This window comes from Brachionichthys hirsutus, chromosome 15, assembly GCF_040956055.1.
Source record: "Brachionichthys hirsutus isolate HB-005 chromosome 15, CSIRO-AGI_Bhir_v1, whole genome shotgun sequence".
Taxonomy (NCBI): Eukaryota; Metazoa; Chordata; class Actinopteri; order Lophiiformes; family Brachionichthyidae; genus Brachionichthys; species Brachionichthys hirsutus.
In genome coordinates, this window is record NC_090911.1 from 2,190,082 (window position 1) to 2,215,842 (window position 25,761).

The following is a 25,761-nucleotide window of genomic DNA, read 5'->3' on the forward strand; positions in this document are numbered from 1 at the left end:
CATCACACTATAGAAAAAGAAGCCAGGAGCAGCTGAAGGAACTCAAAAAGATCTGGTTCATCAAATACTTATTTAACTTGAAAAGTACTCAGAGAGCAGACCAACTGAAATGTTCAGATTATGTTCAGAATGTTACCAGGAACAGATGGTTACATTTTGGTGATGATCCAGAAGAGAATCTGGATTCTGGATCACTTTGACATTTTCATTAACATTGCAGTCAATGGAGCTTCAAAATTTGTTCCTCAATATCTAGGTTGATTACTGACCGATGTTTTATCCGGATCAAATCCAGAATGTTAACCAGGTCAGGAAAACATATGAAATTAAAAAAATCCTCATTTTTCCATGAACACTGAATGGGATTGTATGGATTCAAAATGCAGAGGCACAGACTGACGGTAGAGCAAGAGAAGGGTTTAATCACAGAACACAGTCCACACTGGCAAAGGTCTCCAGATCGTTAGGCAAAAGGCAAGGTCAGAAATCAGGCAACGGTTCAGGAACAAGACTACGGCGTGAAAAAAAAGGCTGGAACGAGACTTTGAGGTTCAACGAACTGGCAGAGGACTGTCGACACATGGAGGGAGAAGAAGGAAGGGGGACGAAGGGAATGAGGAGCAGGTGTGACAACGAGAGGGAAAGATCTCAGACACAGAGCACAGGAAACAATGCAACACATAAAGGCATAAAATAACACGACACATTTATGGATTCAAAAATCAGTTAAGTAGACACATCACCTCCGATTCACTTTTACTTTTCCTTGTTGGTGTATCAAGATACCAAGAACAATCTAGAACCTTTCGATGATGATGATCCAGATCACCATGTGGACGGTGTAGGATTTTTGAAAATTGGGGAAGAAGAGAGACTGGCCTGTAATTTAGCTCAAGAATTGAAACAAACAACAAAAATATTACTTTCTTACTTTGATGCACTTTCTTATCTTGGAGGAGGAGGATGAGGAGGTCTGCTGCTGCCAGGAATGGATCAGGTTAGTTTAGACCCAATAAGTATTGGTTGAAGTCACAAAGGCCAAGAAGAGGAGATTTTAAAATGACTGTTCCTGGATCTGCAGGGACAAAGAATCCTGTAGTAGGTAATTACAGGCAATGTGATTGGTCGAAAGCCAACCAATAATAGGTATGTAGAGACAAGGAAAACAACACAAAGGTCCCGCCTTCCAACTAGTTTCTTGTTTGATGCGTGTCTGTGTGTGTGTGTGTGTGTGTGTGTGTGTGTGTGTGTGTGTGTGATACACACACAGAAAAGGCTGGACCACTACCCTGATGATTTTTAGAAGGTAAAATAATTTGTGCAATAATTCACAGTCAGATTTTGGGAAATATTAACATACGTACAAATGTAATATTACACATTATTTTGTTATTACTCAGAGTTTGCAGAGCAGCTAAATTAAGCAATGAAATAAAGTGAATACCCAAACAAAAACAACAAATCATTACTCTTAATATTTCCTAGTGGTGGAAATAATAATAACATTATTATTTATGTTATAAATATTGGTAACAATATTGGAAATCAAGAGACGGAACTATTGCTGCGCAGTTTCCCCGTCGCCAGAGCGGAACCGGACTGAAGTCTCGTACAGTCTCGCGACACCTCCAGCGTCGGAAGGGAATAGGCGCGACACCGGTTCGCTTGTCCCTCTCTATGTCAGCAGCCAGAGACTCCATGTTGACGCGCCTCTCGACTGTTCTCACGCTGCTCCACCGCCGCCTGCTGCTTTCCTCTCCGAAGGCCTTCTCCAGAGCCCGCCGTCTCAGCGGCATGGGGGAACCGGCCGTGGTGAGGTGCCTCCCCGGGGAGCCAACGCTCACCATCTCCTTCTGGCTGGACGGCAGCCACAGGCACATGCTGCGGGACCAGGACGAGGAAGTGGGCAAGGTCCTGGCCCGGATCAAGATCAACGCCACCAAGGGACAAGTACGGAAGGCGAAGAAATCGAGGAAGCGCAAGGGACCGGAGCCGAGCGAGGCCCCGGCAGCCCCGGTGGTGAGGCTGTACTACTACGGGGTGTCGGTGGCCGACACGGCGCGGAACTCCGAGGCGTGGAGAGACGGGGCCCTGCTGCAGGTGGGGAACTTCAAGTACGCCGTGCAGCGGAACGTCCCGACTTTGACCACCGTGGAGCTCCCGGTGTCCCTGCTGGCCACGTACCCGGTCTGCCCCAACCTGCAGGTGGAGTTTGGGAAGCTGGAAGACTGCGAGTTCACCTGGTATAAAGAAACTGCGCCAAACGCGAGGTAATCACAGCAGCAGCTTCCGGTCTGGGATAATGTCTGGAATCCGCGATGTAATCACACCGGGAACGGCTTCCGGTCTGGAATCTGCGATGTAATCACACCGGGAGCAGCTTCCGGTCTGGGATAATGTCTGGAATCTGCGATGTAATCACACCGGGAGCAGCTTCCGGTCTGGGATAATGTCTGAATGCGGCTTCCATCAGGGATGTAGAAATATCTGTCAAATAATTATACTGCCTTTATTTCTCAAAGTATAAATACAGCCATGAAATAATAGTTTATCTAAAGATAACGACTCAGCTAAAAGAAACCGCAGAGTTAGGGTCCTGCTAAAAATAAAGAACACTTAAAAAAGTTTTAAAAAATGACTTCTTTTGGAAATGTTTTTTCAGGGAGAAAGTCGTCCTGTACGGCTCCAACGCATCCGAACGTTGATGGACACCAGGCTCATGTGTTCTTATTCATCTCTTTGTTCTTGTGCCAGTCCTGGAGATGCTGACGTCTCAGGCCAGGACAGCATTTGGACGGTGGTCGGACGTGAGAGGGTTTATGTCCCGTCCAATCAGGACATTGGCTGCAGGCTGAAACTGCTCTGCACGCCTCGAGACGGGGGACGCTTCGGCCCCGCCAGGGAGGCCATCTCTGAGGGCGCCGTAGAGGCCGGACCAGGCACCTGCACATTTGACAACCGACACACGTACACGGTCAGAGAAGTGGCGTGGCCGGCTTTGAGGGTGGTGTCTTACAACATCCTGGCGGATATCTACGCCCAGACGGAGCTGTCCAAGAACGTCCTGTATCCGTACTGCGCCCCCTACGCCCTGGAGCTGGACTACAGGCAGAACCTGATCAAGAAGGAGCTGGGTGGATACAACGCTGACATCATCTGTCTGCAGGAGGTTGACAAAAGTCAGTTGACGCTGTGATGGTGGTGTTGATTCTGAGTCTGACTTCTGACTGTTTCCATGTTCTTCCTCTTCAGGTGTGTTCAAGGATAGTCTCTCTCCAGCCATGGATGCTTTCGGTCTGGACGGAGTCTTCCGGGTTAAAGAGAAGCAGCACGAGGGGCTGGCCACTTTCTACCGCAGGTCAGGACCTTCACCGGCGTCTGAACTCGATGCTCTCGGTTGTCTGTTTCCTTTCTGAATGGGGCGGTCCGACAGGAAGCTAAGCCATCTTAGCTTCCTGTTTGATCATTCGACAGAAACACTCAGAGACCCCCCCCCTGCCACACACACACACACACACACACACACACACACACACAAGCATCAATGCTGAGCTTTAAAACTCTGATTAATAGATCAAAGTTTGAGCTGCTGAGCCGCCATGACATCGTGCTGAGTGAGGCTTTGACCTGTGACCCCATCCATTCTGGGTTACTGGAACGGGTTTGTGCTAGCGGCGCCCTAAAGCAAAGGGTACAACAGAGGTCCACCACCTTACAGGTACTCCACCTGCTGCCTGAGGATAATTAGTTGTCGCTTCGATGCTTACCTTTCTTGGTCTACGACTCTGCAGGTCAGTGTGCTGAAGGCGCTAAATGAAACGGGCAGGACGGTCTGTGTGGCCAACACTCACCTGTACTGGCACCCGGAAGGTGAAGCACCTCGCTGACGCCTTGCATTCAGCGTGTGCCTCTGGTACAAATACAACCTTAAATGTTTTCATTTCAAGGAGGAAACGTCCGCTTGGTCCAGATGGGCGTGGCTCTGCAGCACCTGAGTCGCGTGATGGAAGACGCTGCGCCCGGAGCCCCTCTGCTCTTCTGTGGCGACTTCAACTCCAGCCCTGACTCGGGTGAGTCCTCACCTCTGTGCTCCGTCGGTCCGTCGGTGACTTGATGCTCACTCCGCACGCCTTCCTCCCCCTCCTGTGGGCAGGCGTGTTCCAGTTGGTCACCGAGGCCAGGGTTCCCCAGCAGCATGCAGACTGGGGCAGCTCAGTGCCAGGGGACTCGTGTAGTATGGAGCTGCTGTCGGCCCTCCCCCCGCTCCAAAGCGCCTGCAGCCAGCTGGCCTACACCAACTACGTGGGACGGTTCCATGGCTGCCTGGACTACATCTTCATACAGCCAGGCAACATGCAGGTACTCGAATCAAATCTGTGTTCTTCTGTACCCAAACCAATAAACCACTCGGTCTAAAAATATACCTCTACTACGCAAATACAGACAAAAATATATGATTATTTCTTATAAGCTATGAAATCCGTTTTGTTTGGGGGTTGCAAGGCATTCTGGGTGACGTCGCATGCTATTAGTTTGGTTTTTTTAGATGTCTGTCATCAGAATAACTGTGTGTGTGTGTGTGTGTGTGCGTGCAGGTGGAGCAAGTGATTCCCCCGCCAAGCCACCAAGAGGTCACCGCCTACGAGGCTCTGCCCAGTGTGGGTCACCCCTCCGACCACATCGCTCTGGTCTGTGACCTGTGCTGGAACCCCTGACGGCTCACCTCAGACCAGACGGTGGGAGTTTCTGCTTAAATGCGTTCTGACCGTGGAAGTTAAGACGAGCAATGGAAAGTGCTTCCGTTGGTTTAATAGAGTGAGACAAGGTTTGGGGAACAGAGATAAATTACCTCGCCCCCCAAAAAACATGAAATAGTAATCTGTTTAAGTTAATGTTGTTTTATTAACAGCACATTTCATATTGACTCAGAAAAAAATTCACTGCATAGTGAATACAAAACCAATATTGCAATAACAGTACCGGTATTTTTGTTTGACCAAACATTGTATTCAGTTCCACGTTTTTAATAAAGCTCATTTTAATTCTCTTTCGTGCTTGTTTTAAAGTTCTGATGGAAGGAGGCAGGTTGTAAGAGCCGATGTGTGCGCGTTGGGTGTGTGCGCGTTCACGCCGCGGTGATTGGGGCACGGCACAGCCGGAGTGGAGGATTTATTTGTGTGCGCTCACCTGTGCGGTGTCAGTGTGTGGCCTTGCTATGGTAAAAAAAAAAAAAAAGGTAAAGTGACTATTTGTACCCAAAGGTAAAATTGGTTTACAGCAGATACACTTTAACTGTAGTCTGCTGCTGGTCGCAGCGTGCGCATGCGCCCGGGCAATGTGGGTGAAGTGTCTTGCCTAAGGACACAACGACAGTGTACACATGTGCCTGAGCCGGGGATCGAACCGCCAACCTCTTGATCATAGGACGACCCTCTCAACCACGTAGCCCACCGTGGCGCTTGGATTACTTTTAATTTATACGCCACAATTCAGGTAATATTGGGAATGAAATCAATGCATTTTTATTTCCATAGCTCCAGATTATAACAAAGGTATCTCAAGGGACTTTACGGGTCCCTTGTGTGGGTTTTCATGGGGACTGTCGGGTCGCCGCTCTGCCCGAAACGTTTCCCAGGGCTTGCAGATGCATTGCAGCTGTTAGACCAGCAGCTGGTCAATCTCTACAGCTCCTTTCACAGAGCTAATAACTGGCATGTTGTGCATTCTCATGTGAACTGTCAAATGACTACGCTGCCTGAAACGTTTCCCACACGTTTCACACTCGTAAGGTTTCTCACCTGTGTGGGTTTTCATGTGTTCTGCCAGATCACCACGACGTCTGAAGCGTTTCCCACATGATTTACACCCGAAAGGCTTCTGACCTGTGTGCATTATCATGTGTTCTGTCAACTGACTACGCTGCCTGAAATGTTTCCCACACGTTTCACACTCGTAAGGTTTCTCACCTCTGTGCATTCTCATGTGGGTGGTCAATGAAATACTCTGCCTAAAATGTTCCCCACATGTTTTACACTCGTAAGGTTTCTCACCTGTGTGCATTCTCGTGTGAACTATCAACTGACTACGCTGCCTGAAATGTTTCCCACATGTTTCACACTCGTAAGGTTTCTCACCTGTGTGGGTTTTCACGTGTTCAGTCAGATCACCACTACGTCTGAAGCGTTTCCCACACGTTTCACACTCGTAAGGTCTCTCACCTCTGTGCATTCTCATGTGGGTGGTCAATGAAATATTCTGTCTAAACTGTTCCCCACATGTTTCACACTCGTAAGGTTTCTCACCTGTGTGCATTCTCATGTGAACTATCAACTGACTACGCTGCCGGAAATGTTTCCCACACGCTTCACACTCGTAAGGTTTCTTACCCGTGTGTGTTCTCATGTGGAGTGTCAGATCACCACTACGTCTGAAGCGTTTCCCACATGTGTCACACTCGTAAGGTCTCTCACCGGTGTGAATGCTCATGTGTTCCTTACAGGCTCCATTTGTTGTAAACGCTTTGCTACATGTTGTACAAACATATGGTCTCCCTTTTCCGTCCGTTCTGCTGTGGGTTTGAGGTGTCTGCTCAAATTCAACATCCTCTTCCCCCGTTTCTCTTCTCTCATCATGGCTCCCAGATGCATGACAGCCGTTAGAGAACAGCAGCTGGTCAATGTCTGCTGCTCCTACCACAGAGACAATAACTGGCATGAGAACTCCAGACTCTTCTGATGCTGCATCTTCCTCAGGTTTCAGGAACAGAGTCTGATCGTTGCTGTGGTCTGTTTCTTCACAAGTAGGACTCAACATGAAGGTTTCAGTCTTCTGCTTCAGTCCAAGCCGCTCTCCCTCCTGACTGGTGGGGATTTCTTCCTGCTCCTCTTTCACACGTGGAGGCTCTGGCTCCTCTTTGTCCATAACGGAGTTCATCTCCTCCTTCCAGAGCTGCTGATCAGCAGGAACCTCCTCCTCCTCCTCCTCCTCCTTACAGACATGTTGCTGTGGATGATCTGGGGGACAGAGAACAGAAGGAACTGGACGCTGCTGTGATGAAACACATGTGGACATGCAAGGACACACACACACACACACCTATTCTGTGTGATTCCATTTCGGCTCTCCAGGTGATATCTCGATGTCTTCGCTGATGATCAATCTTCACTCGGTTTTTTCCAGTCGTTTCTTTATACAGGCCGCTCTTTAAAAACTCTTAATCATCAACTGAAGGCATCCTGATCAGCTGAAATACCTGCAGACGAAACAAGCGAGTTCATGTTATCTTCATGCTACAGCTAATTGTACCGTTAATTTAAACAAGTATATTTAAAATCAATAGAAAAAGGAGAATCACCTCTGTTTTCATGCAATATAACTGTTAAATACTTAAACACTAATGACATCGCATAAATCATTGACATCATCGTTGCCTATAATAAACCTATTAGGCTACTTTAGTGATTTAGCCTATTATGTTTTATTAAGTTCTATTTCTTACTTTATGCCATCGAGGGCTGGGCACACGGCGGTGAAACACGAAACCAACTCATAATATAACCACTTCAGTGTTTTTAGACAGCCGGAATGGATTAAATTGTTTTCAGTTATTTTATATGAGAAAAATGTGTTTGACATGAGCGATTTGAGTTTAGGGCTCGGCCCAGGAACGAATTATACTCGTCTGTGTCAAGTTACGTTGAGGTTAAATGTCTCCCTCTCTAGGTCAACTCAAAGGATAACGGCTTTTTTCTGCTAATGTTTACCCGTAAGAATAAATACGATTCCTTATATGTCTGTTAAAAGAGTAAATCAGAATTAATCAGGTGTTAGAGCATTACTGAGATGAATGGAGTTGATAACAACCAAAGAATAAGATCTTAACTTGGGTATAACATGTAACTATGTAATGGTCATAATGATTATGTAAAATGATGATCTTTGAGTGAATCAACTGTTAAGGATTGTTAATGGTATGTAATGAATTGTTATGATCTCTATCAAAAGTTTGACTGTACTGAATGTTAAAGGGTTAATCAGGGACTTTGAGTGAAGCAGAGAGAGGAAATGCATGACCAAATATGGTCACAAGACCAAAATGGAGGATCATAGCCAAAATGAAGGTTCAGGTGAAGACAGAGAAGGAAGGGTTAATCAGGGACATTGAGAGAAGTTGAGGGCAAAGTGAAGCGCCACAGAACTCTTAACATGGCCGCCTGAACAAAATGGTTTTCAGCTACTTTAACCAACTGAAGAGGAAGCTCGCTGAAACCACGAAGTGAGTCGGAGCGTTCGACGCCCGGCTTCCTGTTCTGTACTTCAACGGAGAAAAGCGAAACTCCAACCTGCAGCGTAACCACCCTGAGCTGATGGAGGAACCCCGCGAGACCTCGTCGAAAAGCACCTCCAGCATCCTGCTCTGCATGCAGAGGATTCAACACTTTCATTTGGGCCAAACGGAAGAGTTCCAGCCCGCAAAATTAATCTTCCTTTTGACCCTTATTCCATTTTCCTTTTGATTATTATGTAGAATTGCTCTATTCCTCACTTTGCCTGAAGAGCACGCCCCGTGGATCAACAAGAGAATAGTTTCTCCCTTGAATGGATGATGACCGGGACGGACAATCGGGGTGTTGAAGGATCAGTGGTTAGGGAACGCTGAGGTTGAGTAATCGATTTTTATTTTATTTTATTGGATTTTAGCTTTTAATTTTATGCTTTTGCTCCGCTTATCGCTTATGCCTACAATAAATTCAGAGAAATTAAGGCCTATTTCTCCTGATTTACTTCTTCTATGACGTAAAAACAGAGTTTGTGCCAGATGACATCCAGATTCTAAAAGCCATGCTAAGTTCTTAAATGTCCACCTAAAAACCGATGCTGTCCTAAAGATCTCTGATTCCTGATCTTTAAATCGTCCTGTCGTTCCACCGACCCGGCCCGCTGCGCGTGGCTCCTGCTAGTGCTGCTCGGGGGTAAGAGAGGTCAGAGGTCAGGAGTTAAATAGCGGATAGAGACAGGCGAATGCTTCACCGTAGATTCGGCCTGAGTGATTCCTGATAGCGTGACCGTTGAAGCCTCGGGGTAAACCTCCCGAGGAGAAAGCCGCTGCTTCAGGAACTCATTTGACCCTTTAGAAACGGAGTGCCGACGTAGGAGTTCTAGGTATGAGTGTATATTTATGTCTCATTTATGTCTCCTACAACCACCGGGTCTTCACACTAGCATTCACTTTTCTTCGCTGAACTTTTCACGGTATTATTGAACTGATGAAACCGTCCAGAGAACTGCCCGGAGGGGCGGGTCCAGAGAGGCAGCAGCTGCTCAGGTGAGTTCTGGAACAGGTGCGTCTCGTTCAGTTCAACGACGCCTCCGCAGCTGTGCAGGGCCGGAAATGTACTACTGCACTGTCTCCAAGCCGTCCATCATGGCTGTCCTCACCACTGTCTCCAAGCCGTCCATCATGGCTGTCCTCACCACTGTCTCTCAGCCGTCCATCATGGCTGTCCTCACCACTGTCTCCGAGCCGTCCATCATGGCTGTCCTCACCACTGTCTCCGAGCCGTCCATCATGTCTGTCCTCACCACTGTCTCCGAGCCGTCCATCATGGCTGTCCTCACCACTGTCTCCGAGCCGTCCATCATGTCTGTCCTCACCACTGTCTCCAAGCCGTCCACCATGGCTGTCCTCACCACTGTCTCCAAGCCGTCCACCATGGCTGTCCTCACCACTGTCTCCAAGCCGTCCACCATGGCTGTCCTCACCACTGTCTCCAAGCCGTCCATCATGGCCGTCCTCACCACTGTCTCTGAGCCGTCCATCGTGGCTGTCCTCACCACTGTCTCCTATCACATAGTATTCCACCTTAGCTGCTCTATTCCAGTCTCCACTAGGTGTCGTCCACCTGTGTGCTCCTCCCTCCTCTCTTGTAGGTCGCCCGATGTTCTAGTCTCTTCCGAGAATAAGTGTTAACTCCTGCCATGTCCATCCTTTCGGTAAAGTCCACCACCATCTGTCCTTCTAGGTTCCGGTCCTGAATATCAAACTCCTATTTCCTTCACCAACATGCCCATCGAGTCATTTTTACAAGTAATGCTTTTATATTTCATCATTCATTAAATTGAGTGATGAACAATCACGAATGCGTCATTTGAACTTTGCGTGCATTCGACGCATGGACAGAGCTGTATGGATTTACTTACGGTGAAATACTGCGCAACGTCTCGGACAGCCTTCCTGCGCGCTCAAAGGATTTACGCGCTTTAAAAAGTCTCGTAATGATTACATTTATTCATAAATTCAACAAACTAAACGCTTGAAAACCTGACTGTTCGGGAATCTAGACCGTGTCGCGATGAAACTCATCTATCAACAAGACCGCTGTTTGGGCGCTGGCTGATGACGTCATTGTATACGCGCCCCTGACCTAGATATTGTGTATTTTACATTTTAATATTGCTATTTTAATAATTTAGAGGCTAGTTAACCAATGCAGTTTAAAACTTAATGCTTGCTATTTAAGTTGTATTTCATTTTGCTTATATGCCCAGTAGTTTGGGGTCAGAGTTCATGTGACGTCATCGATCGGCCCAGTTTTATTTTCTTTACTCGTGCGCCTCGCGATTCTGTTTGCTCGCATAACAAAACAGAGCCGGGATAAATAAAGTAGCAGAACGGAGAGATGTCGAGTCTCTGCCAGAGTGAAACACATAAACAGAACGTCCTCTGCCCGGATCAGGGGCGTCCAAACCTTTAGGAAGGAGGGCCACATAAGGGTCAGCGTGTCTTAAGTCTGTGACAACGACAATTAAAGCAATCAAACATGAACATAAATATGCTATTATTTAATAATTTCATTTACATGCAGAAAACAATGAAGTTATTAAATGTAAGCATTCAGGTGAACACATCAGACGCACAAGTAAACTGCCTGATAAATCAATATTCTATAAATAAGAACACGGCCTACAGCACAATTTTGCACTAATGGATTTGCATTCATTCTCTTGCAGAAATTATGAACATTTTCAAAATAGCAGCCTCTGAATGGTTCTTAGACAGGATGGACGGGATAAACCAGGGGTCGGCAACCTAAGACACACGTCATGGCACGGCACATCAGATCGTTTGATTGCTGCATTCCCCGCTCTCCTTCGCCATTCACTCTCCTGTTCTGCCGCTTCCCTTTGCTGAGAAATTACCTTAGGAACACGATAAAAGCTTTCTTTCCTCTCCCACCAATTGGGAGTTTGTAATCTCTAACCAACGCTTTCCACCAGGCGGACAAGGTGGAAAAAATCATTGGGGTTTTAAAACAGTTATGCCGTTTGATGGTAGTTGTGATAACGGGGAGGTCTGCGAGTCGAACATCCATCCAGTCCTTCTGTTCTAATTCTAACCAGCAATTAGAGTCTCTATTAGGGTGCATCCATAGAATAAGATATTGTAGCTGGTTAGCCAAGTAATAATGCATAAAATTTGGTGCTTCCAGACCTCCTTTAAAAAGAACTAAAACCTACCAGACCACATGTAGTAGATAGACTAATTCTTGCTTTTTCATTTTTCCAGTAGAATTTTGTGATCGCTTAATCCAACGATTGGAACCAGTTGGAAGTTGGTTTAAACAGAATGATTTAATTTTCTCCTCTATTTCCTTTTCCATTTTCTGTTCCTGTTTTTTTTCGTAAGAGGCATATGATATAATTTTACCTCTGATTACGGCTTTCCCTGCTTCCCAGAATAAAGACGGAGATGAGTTTGGAGAGTCATTTGTTTCCAGGTAGTCTGCCCACTCTCTTCTTATGACCCTATCAAATTCTGCCTCTTTAAGCAAAGAGGTGTTAAAGCGCCACATCGATACCAAAATTAACTTAGACATATAGATGATGCGCAGTAAAGTCTATATGTGTGTGTCTCTGTAAGCTGCTTACTATTACCGGCATGTGATAAGTTAAAGTCGTGGTGTTGGATGGTTGGATAGCTGAGAGGGATATAAACGAGAGGTCTATAAAGAGTCTTAAACATGTGTACAGAATAATCAAGAACACTGATACATAAACAGATATAGCAAAAAACAAGTGAGAAACATAGAGGGTTTGTGCGTGTGGGGAAGGGGGGGGGGGGGAGAAGTGAGGAGGGGAGTGGGTCTGAGGGGGGAAATGAAGGTACGGAGAGGAGGAATACATTCATTCCTGTTAGCCCAGTGAGATTTGGGATTTTTGTTTGCATATATATATATATATACTTATTTACATATTCACACATGCATATACCTACCCACATGTACACATATTAATGATGTGTTCTGATGGAATATGATCTCTTCCACATCAAAATGCCTCTAATTCTTGAATGGGAGAATTAGAGGTGTTTATGGTGGCAGGGTCTCGGTACAGCTGGTTGTGGATATATAATTTATCCACAACCAGCGTAGCTCGTTTGCCCTTCTGCCTATTCTGTTTCATAATGGGATTAGAATTTCTAATCACACATATTGAAGAGAATTCTTCAAGATTTGGTCTAGTTAATACGTTTTTTTCTTCTGATGAATAAATTCAAAAAAACACATTTTCAGGAATGTAAATCAGTGCCATTTTTAAGCTTCAAGTTGTGTCCTTTATTTCTCGGAACAAAAGGTGATTTTTCGTACCGTACCTTTATTACAAATGGAATTCACGATTCAGTAATCAAACCGAGTATTCAAAGAAAAATCATTGCATGGATGAAAATTAAGGGACTTGAATTTACAGAAAGAAAATCTGTGCTTCCTCCTTTTCGTTCTTTCATTGATTCAGTTCAACATTTGTTAACATTATTTGCCGTTGTGAATGTAAACTGCATATTTGATCATAAACGACTGAAACTGATCTGCAGCCTGAATGTGATCTTCTGTGTTTCGTCAAACCGTAATCACAATATATTTTTCCACAAATCTTTCAACTCTACTCATCCAGTGTGGGCAGGTCTTCTGAAATGGTTCCCACGCCTTAAAAATACGACTTCTCACCTGTGTGGATTCTAATGTGAAATGTCAACTGACTAAGCTGCCTGAAATGGTTCCCACACCTTACAAATATGACTTCTCACTGAAATATTTCCCACACGTTTTACACTCGTAAGGTTTCTCACCTGTGTGAATTCTCATGGGTTATTTAGAGGCGCTTTACAACATTACAGGTTGTAAAAGCATTGCTGTGTGTGCAAACACATGGCCTCCTTTTTTCTGTGGGATTGAAGTGTGGCCTCAAATTCAACATCACCCTCACGTTTCAGCTCGTAACATGGCTTGCCGATACGCGACAGCTGTTAGAGCGTTAGAGCGAGCTGGTCAATCTCTGCTGCTCCTACCACAGAGCTAATAACTGGCATGTTATGGGTTCTCGTGTGGACTGTCAAATTACTTCTCTGCGTGAAACATTTCCCACATGTTTTACAACTGTAAGGCTTCTCACCTGTGTGGCTTCTCATGTGGACTGTCAGTGAACCACTTTCTATGAACTCTTTCCCACATGTTTTACACCTGTAAGGTTTCTCACCGGTGTGGATTCTGGTGTGGTCGGTCAAATGGCCGTGCTTTCTGAAACATTTCCCACATGTTTTACAACTGTAAGGCTTCTCGCCTGTGTGGGTTCTCATGTGGACCGTCAACTTACCACTTCCTAGGAAATGTTTCCCACATTTTTCACACCTGTAAGGCTTCTCACCTGTGTGGGTTCTCATGTGGACTGTCAGATCACCACTATGTCTGAAATGTTTCCCACATGTTTCACACCCGTAAGGCTTCTCACCTGTGTGGGTTCTCATGTGGACGGTCAATGAATCATTCTGTCTAAAACGTTTCCCACACGTGTTACACCCGTAAGGCTTCTCATCTGTGTGAGTTCTCATATGGACCATCAACCCATCAGTCCGTCTAAATTGTTTCCCACAGGTTTTACACTTGTAAGGATTCTCATCTCTGTGGGTTCTCATGTGGATTGTCAACTTACCACTTTCTATGAAATTCTTCCCACATGTTTTACAACTGTAAGGTTTCTCACCTGTGTGCATTCTCATGTGAACTGTCAACTGACTACGCTGCCTGAAATGTTTCCCACACGTTTTACACTGGTAAGGTTTCTCACCTGTGTGAATTCTCATGTGATCTGTCAACTGATTACGCTGCCTGAACTGTTTCCCACATGTTTCACACCCAAAAGGTTTCTCACCTGTGTGAATTCTCATGTGTTCCTTACAGGCTCCATTTGTTGTAAACGCTTTGCTACATGTTGTACAAACATATGGTCTCCCTTTTCTGTCCGTTCTGCTGTGGGTTTGAGGTGTCTGCTCAAATTCAACATCCTCTTCACCCGTTTCTCTTCTCTCATCATGGCTCCCAGATGCATGACAGCCGTTAGAGAACAGCAGCTGGTCAATGTCTGCTGCTCCTACCACAGAGACAATAACTGGCATGAGAACTCCAGACTCTTCTGATGCTGCATCTTCCTCAGGTTTCAGGAACAGAGTCTGATCGTTGCTGTGGTCTGTTTCTTCACAAGTAGGACTCAACATGAAGGTTTCAGTCTCCTGCTTCAGTCCAAGCCGCTCTCCCTCCTGACTGGTGGGGATTTCTTCCTGCTCCTCTTTCACACGTGGAAGCTCTGGCTCCTCTTTGTCCATAACGGAGTTCATCTCCTCCTTCCAGAGCTGCTGATCAGCAGGAACCTCCTCCTCCTCCTCCCCCTCCTTACAGACATGTTGCTGTGGATTATCTGGGGGACAGAGAACAGAAGGAACTGGACGCTGCTGTGATGAAACGCATGTGAACATGCAAGGACACACACACACACACACCTATTCTGTGTGATTCCATTTCGGCTCTCCAGGTGATATCTCAATGTCTTTGCTGATGATCAATCTTCACTCAGTTTTTACAGTCTTTTCTTTTTACAGGCAGTCGTTGGCCGCTTTTTAAAAACTCTCTCAGTCATCAACTGAAGGCATCCTGTTCTGCTGAAATACCTGCAGCCAAAACAAACAAAGTGAATTATTGTTATCTTCTGCTTACAGCTAATTGTACCGTTAATTTAAATCGTGTGTATTCAAAATCAATAGAAAAGGAGAATCGCCTCCCTTTATTCCTCTCGAAACTTCAAATATCAGTTAAAGAACAGGAATACCAATGCAAAAATATATATATACGTACATGACCGTTCAAAGGTTTGGGGTCACTTTAGAAATGTCCTTATTTTTCAAAGAAAAGCAGTTTCTTTTCAATTATAACTTTAAACTAATCAGAAATACACTCTACACATTGCTAATGTGGTGAACGACTATTCTAGCTGCAGACGTCGGGTTTTTGGTGCAACGTCTATATAGAGGCCCCTTTTCCAGCGACCATCACTCCAGTGTTCTGATGCTACAACGTGTTTGCTCATTGCGTCAGAAGGCTGATGGATGAGTAGAAAACCCGGTGCAATCATGTTAGCACAGCCGACAACAGCTTAGCTGATTAGAGAAGCTACGAAACTGACCATCCTCTGTCTGGGTGACCCCAAACTTTTGATCGGTAGAAAATTACAATCGGTTTACCGGCTGTGTCGTTTTACTTACGGTGAAATATTGCGCAGTATCTCGGACAGCGAGTACAAGGATGTGCGCGCTTTAAAAAGTCTTGTAATGATTACATTTATCTATAAATTAACCGAAATAGTTTAAAAACCTGACTGAAAATACGACCTCCGTCTTCGTGTTGCGATGAGATGGATTCTTGCATGAACGAGAACGCTGTTTGGTCGCGGGCTGGTGACGTCGTTGTATTACCCACCCTGACCTCGATACAAACATTGTTATTTATTTAACATTTTAGCATTTACATTTTACAGACATACATAATTTAGATAATTTAGAATAAATGAAGTGTAAAAACTTAATGGTCGCTATTTAAATTGTATAGAGTCCAGCAGTTTAAGGTCAGAGTTGATGTGATGTCATCGATCGGCGCCGCGTCACAGAGTTTTGTTTTCTTTACGTGTATGCGTCGCGGGTCTGAAGTAACCCCAACTAACCCTAACCTTAACCCTAACCCTAACCCTGCTCACTAACAGACTGAAATATGGTCAGACTAAATAAACGGGCGATCAAAAGTTCGAATCCGAATTTCAGGAAGGAGCTCTTATTTTGAAACTCCGGAACGGATATTCCATTTATGACCTTCTCAGGTTTGACGTCAGCCGGCCGAACCGGAAGCTAAACATTGCGCTGGGCTCTGACTAGCCTTACGTGTCATTAGCGAACTGTCAGTGATTCATGTGTCTCCAGGGAAGCTTTGATGAACAGATTCCTGTAAGTTTTCATTTCCTTCATTTCGCTTCGACACGGACCGGAGCGGAAATGAGAAACGGGACAGCGACACGCAACTTGTAGTTCATTATTGCGCATTAACTCCAGTCACCAGTAAATTAGATCATATAGTCGCTGTGGTTTCTGAGCCCACGGTTGACGAGCTGCACTTATTTCCGGTTGCAAACGGGTTTGTGTGCATGTCTGGTTAGCAACAGTTAGCTGCCGGGGTCAGAAATAGCACTGGTATGTGATCCTCGTGGTTCTTTTACGTTGTTGCTGTTTGCTGATAACTAACATGAACAGCGCAGCTCGTTTTACATAAAGAATGAATGGCCACGCAGAGACTGACAACCATTCACACACCACGGACAACTTGGAGGGATCGATTGATCTAAATTGCATGTTTTTTTGGAAGACTACATCATTCTAAGGCTCAAAATCTCATTTAATTCAACCGTAATCCTCAATTTGGCTATATCAATGTGAATCGATAAAGCTATCAATATATTCCAGGTTGATCATAGTATCAGCTGATCTGAATCTTCTCTAACTTGTGGAGGCTCCTCCACTCTAAACGGCGTTTGTGTCTTGGGGAGCAGAGGTGTGGATGTTGGATGTTGGTGGAGCTGCTTCTAAAAAGTTGGAGAGAAATATAATGTATGAAACACTCTCCATCAACGACGGGGCTGATCTGCAAACCCTTTTCTTTCTTGTTTAGTTCCTGGTTCATTTAAATGAGCCCATGACTTTCACATTGATAAAATTATTCTTTATGTCTTTGTTTTAGGCTCTTGACATAAGAATGGGAGGTGATAAAGATGCAAACTTGTTCTTTTGTTTGTTACAAAGTTGAAAAAAAAGACATAATTGTTGCAAAGTGCCTGGATGCTTGTGCAACACATTCAATGAGCGGAGTTATTGTTATTTTGTATATCTCATTGGAAAGCAACTTCTCAGTATATCAATCTTTCTGTTAAGGAATGAAACATTAGTCCACGAGCCTCTAGCAGTAGCGTTTTAGGGAAATGATCAATTACTGTCGGGAGGACAGGCTGTTTGGAACGCGCCCCGGTGGTTTCAGTCGAAGAATTGGAGTCACTGAATGTTCAGTGAGTCACTGCGACTCTCCTCTCTTCACCAGGTCGCTGTCTCAGCGTTGATCAGCTGTAGTCACCCTGCGGACAGTTTCTAACAGCAGAAGCATGAAGGCATTGATCTTGGTCGGGGGGTATGGGACCCGCCTGCGACCGCTCACACTGAGCGTTCCGAAGCCATTAGTGGAATTCTGCAATAAAGCCATCCTGCTGCACCAGGTGGAGGCACTGGTCGAGGTACGGTAGCAGAAATAAGCATATTGTGTGGAGTCCTAAGCCGGTTTAGGGCGGCACAGTCCCTAAGGAGTGAACATAAAATCTTAAGAATGGATGTTGACTCATCACGTTTCAGGAAGATCATGAATTTCTAACACGTTGATCTGGTATGTCTGGACGAAGGTCACTGAAGAAATGTGTTGTAAGAACAGACACTGCAGCCAAAACGGTATTTAAATGAGAGAGAAGTGTGTTAGATTAACTTTTATTATGCTTGCTTTTCATACTATTTACACGTTTATGTATCTGTTGTTTAGATACATGTATTACAGATTAATATAATATATGCGTCGGAACGGATTCATCTCGTTTCTATTATTTCTTATGGGAAATATAGTTTCGGTTTTCGAACAAATCGGTTTTCAAACGGTATTACGGAACGAATTATGGTTTAACCCACTGTGTATTCCTGTAATAATATTGGTCCAAAGCCGAAGCTACTTTCATCTGCATTAATGGGGGGGTTTCTAACCCCCCCCCCCCGCCCACACAAGACCCCCAATAAAGCAAAACTGAGCATTTCAGAGTGAATTTTTATTGTGACCAGCCAAAGACACACCTGTACAATATTTCTGGAGTCTAATCAGCATCTTGATATGTCACGCCTCTTTTTTTATTTGCATTTATATTTTCGTTCAGGATATAATGCAGCCTTTCCCGAGAGTATCACGACCAGCAGGTGGCGATGTGGATTCAGAAAGGAAAGGCCTTTAAAACTGAATTCTGGTGTTTGGAATGAAATTGTTCCTTGGCTACTACTACTGGTGTTTGTGACCTTTCTGAATCCAAGATATCTTCAGAACATGGTCTTACATTGATTATATACTCCCAATGCTTTTACAATAATCTGCCTCAGTTGTGTGATTCCAATCATTTAAGGGCAACAACACGGGGCGGATTATTCCTTTTCCTGTATGACATTTGTCACCAGATTCTGGTTTTCCCTTACAGTATGGAGGCATGAGAGTCCAGTGAGGCACAAGTCTGCCGCTGTCCTGCTGCTCCAGCCGGACATGTAGAAATCCAGCCCGGGGTGCTTCATTAACCGCGGCTGTCTCTCCGCAGGCTGGGGTGGACCATGTGATTCTGGCAGTGAGCTACATGTCAGAGCTGCTGGAGAGAGAGATGCGGGTCCAGGAGCAGAGAGTATGTGCAATCATCACAAAAGTCTACCATAAGATTTATGTGAAGCTTCTTGCTCTGGAGATTTAAGATGTTTTTCTTCATAATTATGTAATGGATAGACGTGTTGCCTTTCAGAAAAACTGCTGGATGGATCTTGATGAAAAGAAATCTGAAGACTGGTCTTGGTCTAATGTAGAGCCCATCAAATTTTGAGAGCGATCCAGATACCCGTCTGGATACAAAAAAGATCTGCCTTTTTCCATTTACGTATAATGAAGGCATTTAAAAAAAATCTTGTAAAATATGCGTTCAATTCACTCACCAACAATCCCAGTCATAAAGGGGTCCGATATGAACTATCCTAAATGTCTTCTGGATCTGATCCAGAATGAGGTCAGGAAAAAATATTTAATTTGGATTTTGAAAGCCCGTTTATGGATTTAAAAAATCTGTTAAAAATACACATCAACTGTGATTCACTTTGACTTTTCATGATTGGTGTTTAAAGATACCAAGAACAATCTAGAACCTTTTGATGATGATCCAGATCAGCATGTGGACGGTGCAGATCCATGCGTGATGATGTGTCTGACTAAATATGTCTGTTTTCTGCTCAGCTTGGGATCCGCATCTCTCTGTCTCATGAGACGGAGCCTCTGGGAACAGGTGGGTTCCTCTTTAGTCCAGATAGACAGGAAGCTGCTTCGGTACCACAACAAAGTACATTTACATCTACGAAAGCACTTTAGCATGAATCCTACAACACAGACGGAGAATATGTGAGCGATACAAATAACAAACAAGAGGCCCTCAGTCAGGATCTATGGGACTCTGCTGTGTTTGTCCTGCTTGGATGTCCATTATGTCCATTTCTCGGTTGCTCGGGAAGTCAGCACTGATGTTGTGCAGTTTGTGCACGAATGAAATGTGTCAGGGCTCACTTTCCAGTTTATTGCATACCGAAGAGCCATGATTGAAGACTCGGTGGAATTAATGCAATTGTTATTAATACATTTTTTTAACACCTCTACGTATAAGCAGGACCAACAATAAAGCAACAATGAATGTGTGTGTGTGTGTGTGTGCGTGTGTGTGCGTGCAGCGGGCCCTCTGGCGCTGGCTCGAGAGCTGCTGAACGTCGACGACGAGCCATTTTTTGTCCTCAACTCGGACGTCATCTGTGATTTTCCCTTTCGAGACCTGCTGGGGTTCCACCGCGACCACGGCAAGGAGGGAACCATCGTGGTGAGTTACCGAACGCACGGCTGGTAGAAGACGAGTCTGCCCGTCTTCAGGTGCGCTGTGGGTCACACAGCGCACCTGACACGGGCCCAATATCCACAGAGCACACAGTATTGTACAGTACTGGTGTACTGAGAACCGGTTTGGGCCAGTCTGGCTCAGGTCCTTTCTGGGTTCCTCGAGTCGTGGGTGCTGATGGGATGCTGTATTGCGTCGTTGCTGATTAGCCGGCAGTTCCTTTTATTATTACCCTCGCCGAAGAGGAGGCGAGGGTATTGCAATGCATTGTATGTTTGTCTGTCTGTCTGTTTGTCTGTCCGAGCGCATGACTCAAAAACTAGTGACCCAATCAACTTGAAATTTTTACACAAGCAAGGTTCTGTCCGTGGCTCGGTCCTCCCCGAGAATGGCGTTGCTCCGGATCTGGATCCAGATTCTAGAATTATTTTTACATCTGGAATTGTGCCTGTGCTGTAAACTGCCACTTTAAGAGGGAGGGACACAAATGGCATGATGGGAAAAAGAGTCCAGAAGGAGTCTTGTAGTACGTTCCGGAGCAGCAAGCTAGAGCAGGTTTGGCCCCTCTGATCCGGAAGCCCTGTTTACTGTCTCACAAGATGGAATAGTCTATTGGAGGCGGGGTCTGCAGTCTCTGATTGTCGTTTTCTAGTTATTATTGTTAAAGCGGTGAAATGATTCTGTGACATTAAACATCTGTTTTACGTGACTGTCCTCAACATGAACGGGAGCACAAATAAATCGGGATGCAGGTTGTAGACCAGGAGACGTGGAAGCAGACCAGCATTACCAATAAGAATATACCAGTAGTGGAGCTGGTGGGCGGAGAAGAGCGACCGCCCAAGCTGAGCGGTGGCGGGTCAAGGCTTTTGTTGCTTATCCTGGTTTATGGCCGTCTGTGTCTAAAGGTGACGCGGGTGGAGGAGCCCTCGAAATACGGCGTGGTGGTGTGTGAGACGGACGGAGGAAAGATCCACCGCTTTGTGGAGAAACCACAGGTCTTTGTCTCCAACAAGATCAATGCTGGCATGTATGTGTTCAATGCCAGCGTGCTGAGCAGGATCCAGGTGAGCCTCACACGCACACACACACACACGCGCGCACGCACGCACGCACACACACACGCACACACGCACGCACGCACGCACGCACACACACACGCACGCAACAAGCACCACATCAGGCTCGTTGATGGTGTTCACATTTTTAGATTCTGATGTGTAACTCGACCTGGATGACTGAGAACCTACAATATCGTGTGTGTGTGTGTGTGTGTGTGTGTGCGTGTGCGCGCACGCAGCTGAGACCAACATCCATAGAAAAGGAGATCTTTCCTGTAATGGCAGAGGATGGACAGCTGCATGCCATGGAGCTCCAAGGTAACTGTACGAATTATGTTTTAACTATTCATATCTTCAGTTTAAGAAGCTTGTATTATTATTTTATTTCAGTAAATATTACAAATAAACAAAAGCTGCATTTCTGAACCTGCAGTTTAAATTTACTGTCAAATATAGAGCTGCTCAGAGTGACTCAAATATTATATTGAGTAATATTTAGATGACAAGTATTTTGTTATTTGTTTTGGACCGGTTATTTTCCTCAGCTCTTGGGAATATTCTGTAAAGCTTCCTATTGGTTGTAAATGGTGGTTATAAATGGTGGTTATAAATGGTGACTGTTGTTTACTGTTGAGGTCAAAATATTATTTGTCCAGCACAGTTTACTGAACTCACCTTTGACCCTATTTCTAAAGAGCAGGCTAAATGACCTTTGCAGCCTCTTATCTTAGGTAGCTGCTCAGTTTTACAGATTAAACAAACATAATAGAATCATAAATGTTGGACCTTGTTGCCATTTAGGTGTAAAACATATTGTTAACATGATAGTGTCTTAACTCAAAGCTGATTGGTTAGAACAGGGGTCCAAAACCACCGGGCCAAGCCGTCGGTACCGGTCAATGAGGCATTTGTTACTGTTGAATTGATCGTTAGAGCCTATCTATCTCTAATATTAAAAGCACAGTTGGCTGAAACACAAGTGTACCCCCATTTTTTAATGAAAATCTTGATAATATAAGCAAGCTGGATCCGATCTGGATGAAATTCGGTGGTAAGATAGAGATTCCCATCCTACATGACTGTTAAATTTGATAAACATCGGTCAATAATCGAAGGAACAAATTTTGAAGCTCCATTTACTGCAATGTTAAAGAAAATTTCAAAGTGATGCAGAATCCAGGATCTCTTCTGGATCATCACCAAAATGTAAACATCTGTTCTGAAAATGTCATCAAGGTCTGTCTGTAACTTTTTGAATGAGGTTGCTGACAGACAGACAGATAAACGGCGGCAAAAGCGTAACTTCCTTGGCGGAGGTAAAAAGGCTGACCTTGAGATTTGCTTCATGTCCTGATCAAAGATCGCGCCCAGGTTTCTTACAGTATTACTGAAGGTTAAAGTGATATCACCCAGATTTAATATGTCATTTGATAATTTATTTCTGAGATGTGTAGGACCAAGGACAATAATTTGTGTTGTCTAAGTTGAGCAGCAAGAAGTTTCATGTCTTAATAGATATTGCTGGGTGTCATCTGGGTAGCAGTGAAAAATGAACGTTACGTTTTCTGATAATGTTACCTAGAGAAAGAATGGAAAAAAAATCTGGCTCCAATACTGATCCTTGTGGAACTCCATTTCTAACTTTGGTTTCAGTACAGTAGAAAAGTCGTCTTTGGCGTGTACGTGTTCAGTCTCAAGTCTTGAGAGATGTAATTCCGTGCAACTGTTTGACTACTTGCAGAAAATGTGTGATTCTTGAGCGATCACACCTCAGCCACTTTGAGTGCTGCATCCCTTTGAAAGGCATTTTATAATTTTTGAGATAAAAAAAAAACTGCCTATTAATTAGGGTGTTAATCACTTTAGGCCTCCTCCTTCTTTGTATAAATATACACCACCTGATAATGCTTAAATTCAATTACCATTCAAGTTTATATACAGTAGCTTGGATTTGGAAAATATGCATGAAAATTCTAAGGTCAAGATGCTGATTTACCAAATAATGGCTCCTTCGTATAGTTAAGGACTGTGCAAACAGAGCAGCAGCCACGCCCTGCTGTAAATCTGACTGTCATGTGACTTCCTCCTTCAGTCTCAACTGGTTTCGTGTCATTGACCGGTTGTAACTACCTGCTGTCATATTCTATATGTCTGCATGCTGGTTCTCTCTCTGTCTGTCTGCAGGTTTCTGGATGGACATCGGTCAGCCGAAAGATTTCTTGACAGGGATGTGCATGTACCTTCAGTCGGTGCGACAACATTCCCCTGAGAAGCTACGCACAGGCCCCGGTTTCCTCGGCAATGTCCTGGTGGTGGGTTTGACTCTCTGGCATTGCATGTGGAGAAAGGAAATCCCCACTCAAAAGCAATTCTTTATCCTTGTCTCGCATCTCTCCGCAGGACCCAACAGCACAGATTGGAAAGAACTGCTCCATTGGTCCGAACGTTAGCATCGGTGCCGGTGTGGTGGTGGAGGATGGGGTGAGGATCAAACGCTGCACGGTGCTGAAGGGAGCGCGGGTGCAATCGCACTCCTGGCTTGAGAGCTGCATCGTGGGGTGGAGCTCCTCTGTCGGGCAGTGGGTGAGTAAAAGAGGACAGACCATTGGTCGAATGAATGGAGAGAATGGTGGCCGATTCACCGCAGTGGAACAGGTTGCATTCACAACTATGAAAACGGAAACGGTTTGGCTTAAGGGCTCAGTCTCAGAGCGGTACATGAATCATCGCCTAATGGCTTAGGAAAAACAACTCACAAATCTCTATGTCTCACTGCCTCAGTCTGAACAGGAACAAAGGGCAGAAATTAAACCAAGCACTGTTGGACTTAAAGAACAATAAACCTTTTGTGTCGTATAAGAAATGCAGATATGACATCAATCAGGGCCTCTCATACAAAGAAAGCGAACGCAAGAACAGTGATCAAACATAGACTCCATGATAATAAGAATCACAGGGGCAGCAAGGTCAAGACTATCATGGACTGGTAGCTGGAGCGCTAACAGTTCACTGCCGAGGTGCCCTTGAGCCAGGCACTGAACCCCTAAATGCTCATGTGACCTCTCATCCACTCCACCTCCGGGCTGTGAGGCGACAGTGCTGCCCACTACGCCACCGTGTCGCCTTGATCTAACCAATGATTTCCGTTTTACTTCCACAACTCCAGTTGCTTCCAGGGACATGTCGCTCTGTATCTTCTGATAGCTGCTCTTGAGATTAAATTTAAAAAAAGTGACTGAAGTTTGCCGTAAATAGTGTTGTTCCTATTTTGACAGGAGGTTCCGTCACGGCCACATGCTTGCGTCGCGCTCGTTTTCTCCATCTGAGCTCATTCACATTGCAGCTTCTTTCGAAGGTCGCAGCTGAAGCGTCTCTCCTTGTCCGTTTCCTTAGGTCCGTATGGAGAATGTGACGGTGTTAGGGGAGGATGTGATCGTGAATGACGAGCTCTACCTGAATGGCGCCAACGTCCTGCCCCACAAATCCATTAACGAGTCCGTCCCGGAGCCACGAATCATCATGTAGCAGCAGGCAGACGCGAAGCACAGAGCCTTTCGTGCACCGCCCCGTCAAACACCGCAGCTGTGCAGGAAGAGAGGCGCAAACCGACGGGCCCGGGACAGGAAACGGAGAGAAACATCAAACACATTTGTCTTTTTCTGATGAATGTGGACTTTCTCTTATTTTTTGCTCTGCTTCACGTTACCATCCATCAGTCAGAAGGAAAACCGTAGCCTGGCTCATCAGAAAGGTTTAAGTTGTGTAAAGTATGCCGGGTAGACGGCGTTGGTGTACCTGGGTCAGGCGAGCAGATGGTGGCGCTACAAATGTGAGTGTGAGCAGGGTGATCTTTAACCCTGTAAACCCTGAATCATGAAATTGTTTTTAATTACAGTGTTTGTTGTATCCTTTGACAAATCTAGTGTCTATATGTGGCTTTTGTTAATGACCATGGACGACAGGAAACATTGTGGAAACTGATCTCAGAACAGAATTCTGTATTCCTGTGCCATTATGCAATTAGTGATGAGTTGTATGTAGAGCAGCGAACATGTTTTTGAATGAAAGCAATTCTATAAATGAATGCTTTTTTAAAAAAAATATATAATTTTCTGGCCATTTGTTTTATGTATTACACAAAGATAATTCTACTGTAATATATACTCTGTTTGATTTCTATTGTTCTGGTGCAGAAAAAAAGGGTGGGGGGGGGGGGCTCCTCAGTTTGGACACACAATTCAGAACTGAGAGTCAGTTACAAACTAAACCGGACCAGCTCTCCTCCACTGAACACGGTAGGTGTCGTCATGAAGCAGGGAAATTGTTTACGTCAAATAGTTTCGTGGAGTTTGGGAAAAGACTGGAGTGAGTTGATAAAATGGGAAAAGTCAGAAAAGGGGCGCAGCAATGAAAAAGACGCCAGTGGTAGAACACAAATATATTTATTGATGTCAAATTAATTTGTAAACACCTATGATGGGAACCATAAAAGCTCTCATCGAAAGACAAGATAATTCAAACTAACATCTGATTGATTTTTATACCGTTTGGCTATGAGAAGGCATGATTAATGTCAAGCTCACACTAGAACATGATATTTTTTTGACCTCTTAATGACGTGGAC

At 44.8% G+C, this 25,761-nt stretch overlaps 4 protein-coding genes across 4 annotated transcripts; 2 read left to right on the forward strand and 2 right to left on the reverse strand.

Annotated features, from left to right (window-relative positions):
• The first annotated feature begins 1,676 nt into the window (after positions 1 to 1,676).
• On the forward strand, positions 1,677 to 5,047 carry pde12 (phosphodiesterase 12). The gene is made up of 8 exons (XM_068749052.1): positions 1,677 to 2,270; positions 2,755 to 3,179; positions 3,253 to 3,358; positions 3,574 to 3,718; positions 3,792 to 3,870; positions 3,948 to 4,070; positions 4,154 to 4,359; positions 4,596 to 5,047. The coding sequence occupies exons 1-8, from the start codon at positions 1,678 to 1,680 to the stop codon at positions 4,713 to 4,715; spliced, it is 1,797 nt and encodes a 598-aa protein (XP_068605153.1). The 5' UTR covers position 1,677; the 3' UTR covers positions 4,716 to 5,047.
• A 611-nt stretch (positions 5,048 to 5,658) lies between these two features.
• LOC137904611 (zinc finger protein ZFP2-like) lies at positions 5,659 to 6,492 on the reverse strand. Its single transcript, XM_068748810.1, has one exon. It carries the CDS (start codon positions 6,484 to 6,486, stop codon positions 5,659 to 5,661), a length of 828 nt encoding a protein of 275 aa, XP_068604911.1. The 5' UTR covers positions 6,487 to 6,492.
• Positions 6,493 to 12,604: 6,112 nt separating this feature from the next.
• LOC137904615 (zinc finger protein ZFP2-like) lies at positions 12,605 to 14,317 on the reverse strand. The gene is made up of 2 exons (XM_068748814.1): positions 13,383 to 14,317; positions 12,605 to 13,143 (listed from the first exon to the last, which is right to left on the reverse strand). The coding sequence occupies exons 1-2, from the start codon at positions 14,219 to 14,221 to the stop codon at positions 13,065 to 13,067; spliced, it is 918 nt and encodes a 305-aa protein (XP_068604915.1). The 5' UTR covers positions 14,222 to 14,317; the 3' UTR covers positions 12,605 to 13,064.
• A 1,957-nt stretch (positions 14,318 to 16,274) lies between these two features.
• gmppb (GDP-mannose pyrophosphorylase B) lies at positions 16,275 to 25,271 on the forward strand. The gene is made up of 10 exons (XM_068748815.1): positions 16,275 to 16,321; positions 17,463 to 17,652; positions 18,757 to 18,837; positions 19,434 to 19,482; positions 19,919 to 20,061; positions 20,985 to 21,143; positions 21,377 to 21,455; positions 23,322 to 23,449; positions 23,538 to 23,720; positions 24,531 to 25,271. The coding sequence occupies exons 2-10, from the start codon at positions 17,524 to 17,526 to the stop codon at positions 24,660 to 24,662; spliced, it is 1,083 nt and encodes a 360-aa protein (XP_068604916.1). The 5' UTR covers positions 16,275 to 16,321; positions 17,463 to 17,523; the 3' UTR covers positions 24,663 to 25,271.
• Positions 25,272 to 25,761: the final 490 nt, after the last annotated feature.